Here is a 12069-nt window from a genome sequence, read left to right as displayed (position 1 = left end):
TGCACAAACATTTCAACCAAAATCCTATCAAAGAACATGTTGACAGTTTTTATGGCTAGCAGAAAGGAGACTTCTCCAGTCATCAACCTTGTTACACCCAAGACCACCTTTGTGCATTCACCTGTTACGCTGCCTAGATTCACCTTGCCCCACCCTCAGTCCACACCTGCATTTGTTTCTTTCTGTATTCCTATTAATCATAAATCAATTGTGCTTAAAGTTTGAGAAGAAACATCTTCTCTGCTATTACATCATTTGAAACCATCCATATATATTTTGTTATGTTATTAGAATAACTTATTTTGCTTTCTTTGAAGATAGTCTAAATATCTTAGTCACTCCTCCGAGCACAGAAGTGATGTACTGCAGATGCTAGAAATATGAAATAACCTTCCCTTCCCCTTTCAACATTCGAAAGGGACCATTCCCTCCATGACACCTGGTCTACTCCTCACTAATCCCAACACCCCACCCCTTCCCTCTATGTGTTCTGTACAATTACAGAAGATGGTGTTGCTCTTTATCTCCTTCATTCTAACTGTACAAGTCCCCAAAGACTCCTCCTTGATGAAACAAGAATTTACTCAGATTTTTTTCAGTTTGATGTACTTCCTTTGCTATTCAAATTGCAGCCTCCCCAGTGATAGGATGATCAAATGGAGATGGACTGCTTTGTGGAACACATCTATTCAGATCACGCATATTACCCCCAAGCTTACAGTCTGTTCATTTGCCCACCTGGGCCTCTTCCACAATTCCAGTGATGTTCAATTTAAGCTCAAGGAGCAGCATCTCATTTTTCGATTAGGCACTGCACATCCTTCCTTGCTCCACATTTGAATTCACTAATTTTCAGATATTAACCACCATTCCCATTTTGTTTCTATTTTTTCTCGTTTTTGGTTTTTCTCTCTTGTTTTCCTGTCTATTTGCTTTAAATTGGGGGCTGTTCATAAATCTTCTATTCACACCTCCTCTACCTTTTGTTTCTTATCCCATCAAGATTCAGTTTGGTTTTGCACTATCTACACTTTTACCATTCAATCTTTCCCGTCTTCTAACTATCATGCAGTTTTGTTTTTGTTTTTTCCACCACTTCGTGTTTCACTTGCTTTAAATCCATTACATCTCGAACATTTCTCAGTTGTAATGAAAAGCCATGGACCTAAAATGTTAACTCTTGCTGTCTCCTGGAGATCTGGATTTGCTATAGTTTTTCATTTCATTATTATGGTGAATCTAGGTCATGTGCTCTCTATGGCTTTAATGTCCTTTCTATAATGCATGAATTGGTGCATGAACCTATTCAAATGCTTTCTACAGGCCATTGGACAAAGAGAGCTGCCAGTAAAATTAAACATCATGCAGTTCTTGATTAAAAAAGATTCTAATATTTTAGAATGCTGTTGTCATGAGGTCATTCACAGTCAACAGAGTTAGTATAAATACTGATGCTTGTTACCATGGCTGAGAAAGGCCCAGGTAAATTTTTAATTTTGTTTTGCCTAAAACATTTGGCTCATGCTGAACCTTCAGACCTGAATGTTAACGTTCTGAGGAAGGATCACTCGACCTGAAACATTAACTCTGATATCTTTTCACAGATGCTGCCAGACCTGCCAAGCTTTTCCAGCAACTTCTGTTTTTGTTTCTGATTTACACCATCTGCAGTTCTTTTGGTTTTTCTTTGAGTATTTCTGTTTTGGTAATCCTTGCAGAAGGAGTCCAGCTGCTTTGTCTGATCGATAAAACTGCAGATGCTTGTCGATATTTGCAAACCTATGGAGAGTGGAATCGAGCTGCTTGGCTTGCAAAGGTATGTGCTTCATGATTCATTTTGGATACAGCAAAGCAAATATTTATGCTACAAGTTTTCTGTCCCTCCTCAAACCTCCTTTACCCCTTTGTTGCCTGCGACATCGTTGACCATCACTTCAGCATTTCCCCTCTGTCATTTCAACATCCATGACCCTGCTGTTACCTAGTTGTTTTTGTATATAGGCACCATATTATTTAAAGTGCCTTGCTTGTTCATTCACCATAGTCCTGCAAATTCTTTCTCTTCAGATAATTATCCAATTCCTTTTTGAAAGTGACAATTGAGTCTGCTTCCACCAGACACTCAGCCAGTGCATTCCAGACCTAATCATTCATTACATCAGTAGTTTGTCCCTTATGTCGCCTTTGGCCCTTTTACTATTCACCACAAATTGATGTCCTCTGGTTCTTGACCCCGAACAGTAACAGTTTCTCAGTATTTCTTCAACCCCTCATGATTTTGAACACATCTACCAAATTTCATTATAACACAGAATGGAGCTGGAGGAACACAGCAGGCCAGGCAGCATCAGAGAAACAGGAAAGCTGACGTTTCGGGTCGGGACCCTTCTTCAGAAAATGAAGAAGGATCCCGACCCGAAACGTCAACTTTCCTGCTGCTCTGATGTTGCCTGGCCTGCTGTATTCCTCCAGCTCCACACTGTGTTATCTCAAACTCCAGCATTGGCAGTTCTTACTATCTCTACCAAATTTCATTGCAGCCTTCTCTTCTCAAGGGAGGAGAGCTCAGGTTCTTTTACCCATCCATGTAACAGAGGTTTCCTCATCGCTGGAACCATTCTTGTAAATCTTTTCTGCACCCTAATGGACTTCACATTCTTTCTAAAGAGCAACACTGAAGTGAACACACTACTCCAGTTGACGCTTGACCAGTATTTTATTAAGTTGCAACATAACTTACTTGCTTTTGTCCTCTATACCACTATTTTTAAGAAAACAGAACTTCATATGTCTTACTAACAGCTTTCTTAACCTGCCCTGTCCATTCAGTTGTCTGTAACATAGATCTCCAGGTTAATCTCTTTCTGCAGCTCCTTTAGAATGACATCCTTTATGTTATGTTGCCTGCCTTGGTTCTTTCTAATGACATATATCACTTCACACTTCTCTGCTGATGATATGCTGTTGTATCTGTCTATATCCTCCTTCAAACTAAAAGAAGTTGTGATACAGTTTAAATGCTGTTTGAATATTTCAGATTTGGATGCATCAATCATTTCTTCGATTTTAATATCAACAGACCAGAAGCAATTTTTTTTTATTCCTTAGCCAAGGCCTAGATGCCATGATGTTGACCACTTCAACCTTCCATTTGCCACCTCAAATGAAGTCACATGTTGCAGACCCTTGACATTCTGCTAAATGTTGAGCTCAGCTTCATTCTTCGTATTTGCTTCTTCATTAAATTTTCTTTCGTCCATCTCAAACAGCACCCACCTCTACATTTATTTCCCTGTCTAAATCTTAGACCATGCCTCATTCATCTCAAAACTTGACTTTGCTTGCCTATTCTAACCAGTGAACCTATTGCAATCCTTGCCTAGCTTCGATTTATCCAAAATTCCAGAAGTCCTGCAGTTCTATCAACCACAAACTCTACTAGTTCTCAATGCCCTAGTTAACACCAAAGTGTTTGACCTCGCTTAAAAGTCTAGCAGTGCTGACATGACAGGCTGAATGGCCTCATACTGCACCATCACAATTCTGTAATGTCCTTCTGAGCCCATGCTTTCTTCATGTCGATGTACACTTTTCTTTCATGCACAAATCCTCCACTCCAATCTTTTCACTTAGAAATGCTGACGCATTTTTCTTTTTAGTTCTAATAGTAGAAGTGCTCCATTCACAGGCAAGATTCTGTTCCCTTCCAAGGGAGGCTCATTATCTGCTGATGCTTCATCCTGAACTGTTATTACCACTCACTCTCAGGTACACGATAGGGAGTTAGGTATTAAGTCTACCTCAGCCAGAACAGAAACAATCCCACGCTGTTAACATTATTCCACATACTAGCTGTCTAGTCCACTGAGCTTAATCACATCCTCAAGATGTGATCGTACACTTTTAATTTAAATAGTTCCATCTGAGGTAGCAGCGGCAACCGCAGCCAGAACACGGCTTCTCCCAGTGATCGATTCGAGACTTGCAAGTTGTACTCTTGTATTCCTATACTTGAGTGCACGTGACAATAAAATAGCTAAATCTAATTAAAGATGTTCAATGTCATTTGTTAGTCAGCTAGGTGTCACTGACGGTCCAACACAAAAAGTATCTAATAAACTCAGGGAATGCTGGGAAGATTCAGCAGGCTAGGCCACATTGCTGGAGAGAGAACCCATGTTAATATTTCAGGTTGATGACCTTATACCAAAAGCTCTGTTTCTCTCATCACAAGATGCAGCATGACCAGCTGAGTATTTCCAGCATTTTCACATTTCCAACAACGCTGCAGTATTTTGTTTTTGGCCAAAGTCTCTCTTTATTTGATTACTCTAACAAACCAGATGGTTTAAATGATTTACTGATTTCAAAACCATAGGATGTAGGAGCAGAATTAGGCCCCTCAGCCCATCAAGTTTGCTTTGGCATTTGATCATGGCTGATAAAACAGGTACCAAACAACTTTTAATGAAAGTTCTACTCAGAGTCCAGTGACTGAACAAAAGACAAAAGACTTGATCACAGATTTATTTAATTAATAAATTAATTAATTCAGGGCATGTTTGTATGCAAACAGCAAAGTGCCTTGCCTATGACTAGAGACCCATAAAACTTGTTACACATTCGTAGGAATCTGAAACACAATCTTCAAATATTTATTCTGTTAATATAGAATGTCTGCTTTTTCATTTTGGTGCTTGTACCAAGGAACATTGAAAAATTGTTTTTTTATAAATTTAAATACAGTATATTTTGTCCAAGATTATATATTACTGTGGTCATTTAGTCGAGAGAAGTAATGCATGTCATAATTAATGGAGAAGATGACTTGTATTTTAGGAAGATGGAAAATGTAATCCTGAACTTGTATAGAAAACAGCAACAGAATGCACTTCGTACTAATTTCCTGTAATTAACATAACTTCACACACTAGCATATGAACTTATGAAATCCTCTTATGAAATGTTTACATGGATTATCTCTCCAGCAATCCCACTATTTTAATTACTTTTAAAATAAATGGGTTGGCCCTTTGAATTCCTTTTGAAAATGTTAAGTCTATATATGCTAATATTTGAAAAGTCAAATTTTTAAAGCATAATTGTGTGTTTAATATTGATATTTAATATTGATATTATTTTAATAAATATAATCATTTATTAATATTATGAAAGCTACTGAGAATTTATTGCAGATTGCAAATACTGATTTATTCATGAGTAAATGAATCTATTTTCTATTTAACTATAACTATAGTTTTATTCACATCTGCCAAAGTTTCATATCTCAGTAAATTGTCTAATCTTAAAAGTACCACATTCATGTAAATGCCATGTTATCATCTTGAATTAAATATTGAGAAGGTCAAAGCAGTGACCTTCAGCCCAATGTGCTAACTCTGTTCCCTAGGTATAGACTCCATCCCTTGCTCTGGTAACTGTCTGAACCTCAGCAGACTGTTTGAAATGTTATCATCATATTTGACTTCAAGATGAATTTCTGTCTAAATATCATAACATTACTAAAACCACCTTCTCTGCCACACTTCATAACATCCTCTGACACTACTCCCGCATCCTCATGCATGCCTTTCGTTACCTGTAGACTTGACTATTGCAACTAACTTTGGGCTGGCCTCCCATATTGTTCTTCAGGTCGCATCCTCAATTACTCAAGAGGCGCCATAGTTTTTACTATGTGGCAGAGCAAGACACAGGCCCCAAGTCAACCTCAGGCTCAGCAGGGTTCGAATCCCCACACTGTCGGTGTTTTTCTGTACCGCATGCTAGCCATCTTGCTAACTGCACTCCATCATCCCACATTATATTCTACATAAATTTCAGGTCATCCAAATCTCTGCTACTCATGTACTTATGTGCCAAATCATGCTATCAACCTATCAACCTATCACTCTGTGCCCATTCATCTACATTGTCTCACAGCCCAGCAACAAGGTTTTAATTTCTTATCCTTTTGAATCTGTCCACACCTCTCCCCTCCTTATCTCTGTAACCTCTTCTAGTCCCATAACGTTGGATATCTGTGCTTATCCAGTTCTTTTGAACATGGTGAGTCTAAGTATTTGTACCTTAAGCTCTAGAATTCCTGTTCTCAGCCTATACCACTCTTTTCTCCTTTAAGGTGTTCTTTAAAATCCATCTCTTTGACAAAGCTTTTGACCATCTGCCCTAATATGTATGACTTCGTGTCAAATATTGCTTTAGGCTGCTTCTGTGAAATGTTTTTATGTTAAGGGCCTTATCTAAATACAGTTTACGGGTTGGCTAGCTCAGTTGGCTGGATAGTTAGTTTGTGTAGCAAAGTTTTGCCAGTAGTGTGGGTTCAATTCCTGCACTGGCTGAGGTTATCATGAAGTAGTTTCCTTCTCAACCTCTCCCCTCGCCTGAGGCACTGTGACTTTCAAGCTGAAATGCAACCTGTCATCTCCATTGTGAGAGCAACCACTATGGTCTGGTAAGATAAGGTGACTTTACACATACAAGTTACTTTCAATGTACTGTGCATCCTTTTGTCAAGGTAATCAGAGATAAAGACCAGAAAATTTTTATCATTCATTCTATTTCTTTAATAAAGGTCCGTCTAAACGCGGAAGAGTGTGCAGAAGTACTGAAACGCTGGGTAGATCATCTGTGTTCGCCTCAGGTAAACCAGAAGTCAAAGGCTATCTTAGTCCTCCTTTCACTGGGCTGCTTTAGCAAAGTTGCAGAAATGTTATACAGGTAAGAAATTTGGCTTTCGTCAAAACAAATTTGATTGTGTGCCTGTGTATTTATTGAGAAAACTGGTTGATCGAGGAGTATTGCACATGGCCAAGGTGCTTGGGTTTATGAGAGAGAATTGAAACAATAAATTCAGATCAATACAATATTAATTATTGTAAAGAACTTATGGATTCATTTCTGCTTTTTTTTAAAGTGATTAAATACTTTAATCTCCTTGGGCCAAAGAAGGTTAAGAGGAGATTTGATAGTTGTTCAAGTGTTTTGGTAGTTAACAGACTAAAAGTGTCTGCAGTGGCAGAAATATCAGTAACCAGATGGCACAAGTTTAAAATGTTTGGCAGAAGAATTAAAAGTGAAATGTTGAAACATTTATTTAGTGCAATATGTTGTCATAAGCTTGAATAAGCTGGAATGAACTGCTTGAGATGTAGTGGAAGCAAATTTAATTATAACTCTCAAAAGGAAAGGGCGTAAATAATTAGGAAAGAGACATTTTTTGTGGTACGGGGAAGGAACAGAATATGGAACTAATTAGATCTTTACATCAGCTCACAGAGATATATTGGGTAAAATCACCACTTCTTGTGCTGTCCCATTCTATTATTATATCATTTAAATGCAAAAGTATCTTTATTAATATATGTAACTAAATTATGAAGTTTATCAGGTTAATTAAAGATACGGAATAATGTACTGACTAATTTTGTTCTTATTGTGGTAGCAGCAGTGTGTACCATTTACAAGATGCACTCCTTCATTAACACCTTCCAATCCTATTGACCTGTACAATCTAGAGGGACGAAGACAACAGATGCATGGGAACAACCTTCTTGAGGGCATTTAGAGATGGTCATTAGGTGGTGGCCTGGCCAGTAATGTCCACATCCTGTGGACGAACAAATTGTAAACAAAACTTGATCCAAAAATAATAACTAAAATTGTTGTAACTGATAAAAACCAAAAGAACTGCAGATGCTGTAAATCAGGATCAAAAACAAAAGTTGCTGGAAAAGCTCAGCAGGTCTGGCAGCATCCAGACCCGAAATGTTAACTCTGATTTTTTCTTCACAGATGCTGCCAGACCTGCTGAGCTTTTCCAGCAACTTCTGTTGATGTAACTGATGCTGCTTATGGCCATAATCAGGAGGGTTTTGTAGGTATTTCTTGTGAAAGCCTCTTCTGAGGCACTACCAGAGCCTGACCTGTGCAAACTTGCACTTGGCTGGCAAGGAATAAGCAAAGAATTGAAAGCAACTGAAAGACAGCTGATGGTGAAAAGCAAGTGTGTAAAATAGGTGTAGAGACACAATGACATTCAAATACGCAGAGGTTGCAAAAGCTAGCTCTGGAAGGCAGGTGACTGTGTGCATATGCACATGATTGTGAAAGAGCACTTATTAATAAACTCCTGAATATTGGGAGAGGCAACATTAAGCTTTTGAGAGAGAGGAGATTCTGCAGATTGATGAGCTACAACTAGACTTTTGGAATTGTGATTTTATAAAATTGATTTTTAAGTATTAATTTTTTACATTTTTAAATATTTCAGTGTTCTTCCTGTTTGTAACTTGGAAGCTATATCTGCCAGAAATATCAACATGTACATTGTTTCTCTACGTTTCAGCATGCGATATTTTGACCGAGCTGCACTGTTCTTGGAAGCTTGTCTGAACTATGGAGTTATGGAAATAAATGAAAAAACAAATATCCTTTTTAATTTGAATGATTCAAAATTAATATTTCTGCCATAGAATCATTGTGTCACTAGTACAACCATGAAACTTTCACCCATTTGTGTCTTTTATGACTGAATTGCAAACTGAGAATGACTGTTCATTCCAACTTGATCACCAAATGAAAAGTCAATTACAATGTCCAACATTTTAAATTATTTCAAGATTTTTTTCCTCCCCTCTCCTGTTCATCACACTTCCTGCACAGAAAAACTGCTTTACAGGAACTTGTTTTTAAGAGTTTTAATTTGTGCCTCCTTGTCCCATTTATTGAAATAATATATACCTTTTTGGTAACATTTGCTATTTTACATAACTCTGTTCGGTCTCCTTGGATGATTCCTTTTGGGAATGTATCTCGTTTCCCGGATGTATTATTGTTTGGCATTACAAATCTAGGTCTGCTGTAAACATTCTTTGATTAATTGACTATATTCACTTGTGTCACTTGTTCTCATAAACAGTCTATTTTACTGTAATGGGTATTGGCTGTCACTGCCCTACACCTATTTTCATGATTGCATAATCTTAATTGGATATTTTTGTATTTTACTCAAGTCCTTCAGTCCTTTCAGACGTGGTTCAAGCAAGCAACCACTTGATGAAATACGTAAGCTGTGCATAAAATATATTTTTCAGGAAGTATACATTGTATGTTCATCCAGTACGCAGTGGAGATGGAGAGGTAGGACATTTTTCTACTTTGCAGTTGTATCAAACGTGGTAGAGATTCTGTGCACAGAAAGCACCCGACTCCATACCAATGCTTTATTTAAAACTCTTTCTCCAGTTGGTCTGTGTACATGTGTTAATGTGATAATTCATTTTTACTGTGAATTATCTCTCAAATTTTCTATTCATTAAGATTTTCCCATGTTTAATAAATTAGCATTGAGTTTTTTTTTTAGTATATTTTACCCTCAAAAAGTAAAACTGTTGAAATTAAATTGGTTACGTCCAAGTGAGATATAATTTGTTATGTTCTTGTTTTAAGTTTCTGTGAGTACAAAGGTTTAACCTCAACCTCTGCATGATTACCACATTACAGCATGTTGCCATTTTCCAAACTATGTATTGTATCTACATATCTCATCATATTTCTCAAAGTTTAAGTGCCTGATTTGCACCAAGTCATAAGGAGACTTATGTTCAAGGCTCATAACTTGTACTGGAATTACAGATTCACCTTTACTGATTAGTTTTATTTAAGATCCTCAGTACTAGCTTTCATGCATCTTGGCTTTGTTCACATTGAAGTTCCAAAATGATTTGAACATAATTGCTTCACCCTGTCCCTCACAATATAGTTTTTGTATGTCTCTGTTGTAAATTTGGAAACCCAAGTATTGCAAATTTACCCTGTTACATAAAAGTGAGTTTTGAACTGCATTCACTTTATTGTGAGAGAAGTTTTTATTTCTAAGGGTCGTTAGAGCTTGATATCCTATTCCAAAGTAACCAATCAGATAAAGGCAGTAGCATAATTGATTAGGCAATCTATTATTTTTAAAGGAAGGCTATAAAAGGAAATGAGGGAAAAGGCAAGAAATTGGGATTAAATATTTCTAGTTGCAGATCCAATACAGGTATATTGGGCTTCCTTCTATGCTGTAACTTCTATGATTCAATAAAATGAAAAGTAGTAAACCGTGAACTATTGTTGAATGGAAAAAAGGTTCTTTAATAATGTGTTTGTAGAGTTACCCAAAATCTAGCACATTGTTGTGTGCTGGTTGGATTACTGCATGTAAATTAAGAACTTTAGAACTGATTCCCAAAACACAGCATTTTGAGTGCCACAACTTGGTTGTATCTTGATAAACTTCTGCTTAAAGAAAAACATAGGATAAGTTCATAATTATCTATATAGGATTATAGTGTTGATTTAAGTGTGTCGACAGAAAATATTTCCTAATCATAATTATTTTTAGAATAACATCTTGAATACATGTTTGATGATCAATGCTAAAGAAGTGTTGCACAATACTGATAGTGCTTTAAAAGGATTTTCCTTAATAAGAATTCACAGAAACTTTGCCACGCAGTGTATGCAGATTATGCAAGGTACTTAAAGATGCTGAATTTACAGGAAGGGGCAGTTCTGTTTGCCACAAAAGCAGGTGATGCTGGAGCTGAACTGCTTAAGGACTTGCAGCACAGCAAAGAAGATAAACCAATTTCATGACTTGTAACTGTTAATCTTGAAATTAAAATGGCCTCCGCAGTTTCAAAGTTTAATTGAACTAGTTGGCGACTAACGTAGAGCACTTTGAATATTGTGTTGCTGTCTCCAGTTGTGCAGTCTGAACAAACTACATTCCAGTTGTTATTCCTCAGTGAAAATCGGCAAAAAAAAAACTTGAATGAAAATATCTCACTCTAATGCTTTCTAGTATGTGTAGACTTTTGATACAGATTTGCCTTTCTTTGTGTATGACTCTCACATTAATGAAAAGTCTGTATAAATTCCTCTGACTAATATAACCTTAGCTGGAACATTTTTAAGCTCCCATTGACAGTCACAGAGAAGGAAATTGATCAGTAATTTTTGGCAGGATTTGTTTTAAATACAGGAGATCATTTCTGTGATTAGACAAGAGATGTGGACAGTCTATGTGATTAGAATTGCACTTAAGTCACATTGTTTAACAATATACAAATAATTTTGTTTGTTGCTTGAAAAACTAAATTTATTCAAATGTGAAATGTGCACAAGCAATTTATAAAATGAGGTATAAAACATCACAACTGCACTTTGCATATAATTCAGTGTTTAGTTTGCAGTGAAATGCTGATTCTAAAATGTATTAAGGACATGAAACAGAGCTACAATGTGAAGATTCCACATTCAACACGAGGTGGACACAGAAGCAGATGGTGACAATACCACAGAAATGCAACAAGCAGGAGAGTGGGATGTTGGTGGATGAAATAGTCAGATATGAGAAGACCACTCTAAAACAGCATGATGTCGGTGACATTGACTAGGAGTCACCTTGAGCATGGAATTCCTCTCATCTCAAGATAAGATAGGAAAGGGAAGAGGATACTGGGAAATTATATTAACATTACCCAGTGGCACCCAGTATCATACTCAACATCTAATAAAATATTTTTTAGTCTGCAGTGTTGATGAATTGAGTTCAACTTTGTCTACAGGTAATCTATCCAGTCCTATGTTATACATGATGTATATTAATACAGATCATAACTGGTTTAAATATTTTCCTTTGTTGCCATTATAGGTTATTCCGACAAATGGGAAAGACAGGCCCACCTATTTAACGTGAAACTGAATGATCCCTCACATCTTGTGCAATTTAAGTCCCACACAAGTACCCCAAGGTGCCCCATTTTGATTCTTTGTTTTTATTTTAGGGGAAAAATATTGACTTGTAAAGCACTTTTGTAATCTCGAATATCACAAAGCACTTGCACAGCCAATAAATTACTTCTGAGTCTCAAATTACAATGCAACTAAATGTAGCAGCCAAGATGCGCATGAGAAGATCCTGCAAACAGCAATGTGATGAATGACCAGGGAATCTCTTCCGTGTGTGTGTGCGTGCGCACGCTTGCTTTGGAAAGTGTC

At 37.0% G+C, this 12069-nt stretch overlaps 1 protein-coding gene across 1 annotated transcript in view; it reads left to right on the top strand.

Annotated features, from left to right (window-relative positions):
- Positions 1 to 11603, top strand: part of wdr11 (WD repeat domain 11) — a 110508-nt gene extending 98905 nt beyond the window's left edge. Inside the window, exons 16-19 of the mRNA XM_048609198.1 lie at positions 1719 to 1816; positions 6596 to 6741; positions 8369 to 8448; positions 10505 to 11603. Coding sequence (XP_048465155.1) covers positions 1719 to 1816; positions 6596 to 6741; positions 8369 to 8448; positions 10505 to 10662 — 482 coding nt within the window. The 3' untranslated portion in view covers positions 10663 to 11603. The remainder of the gene's footprint in view (positions 1 to 1718; positions 1817 to 6595; positions 6742 to 8368; positions 8449 to 10504) is intronic.
- Positions 11604 to 12069: the final 466 nt, after the last annotated feature.

The sequence above is a fragment of the Rhincodon typus genome, chromosome 20 (assembly GCF_021869965.1).
Source record: "Rhincodon typus isolate 14 chromosome 20, sRhiTyp1.1, whole genome shotgun sequence".
In the NCBI taxonomy this organism is placed as follows: domain Eukaryota; kingdom Metazoa; phylum Chordata; class Chondrichthyes; order Orectolobiformes; family Rhincodontidae; genus Rhincodon; species Rhincodon typus.
This window is presented reverse-complemented; position numbering and strand designations above follow the sequence as displayed.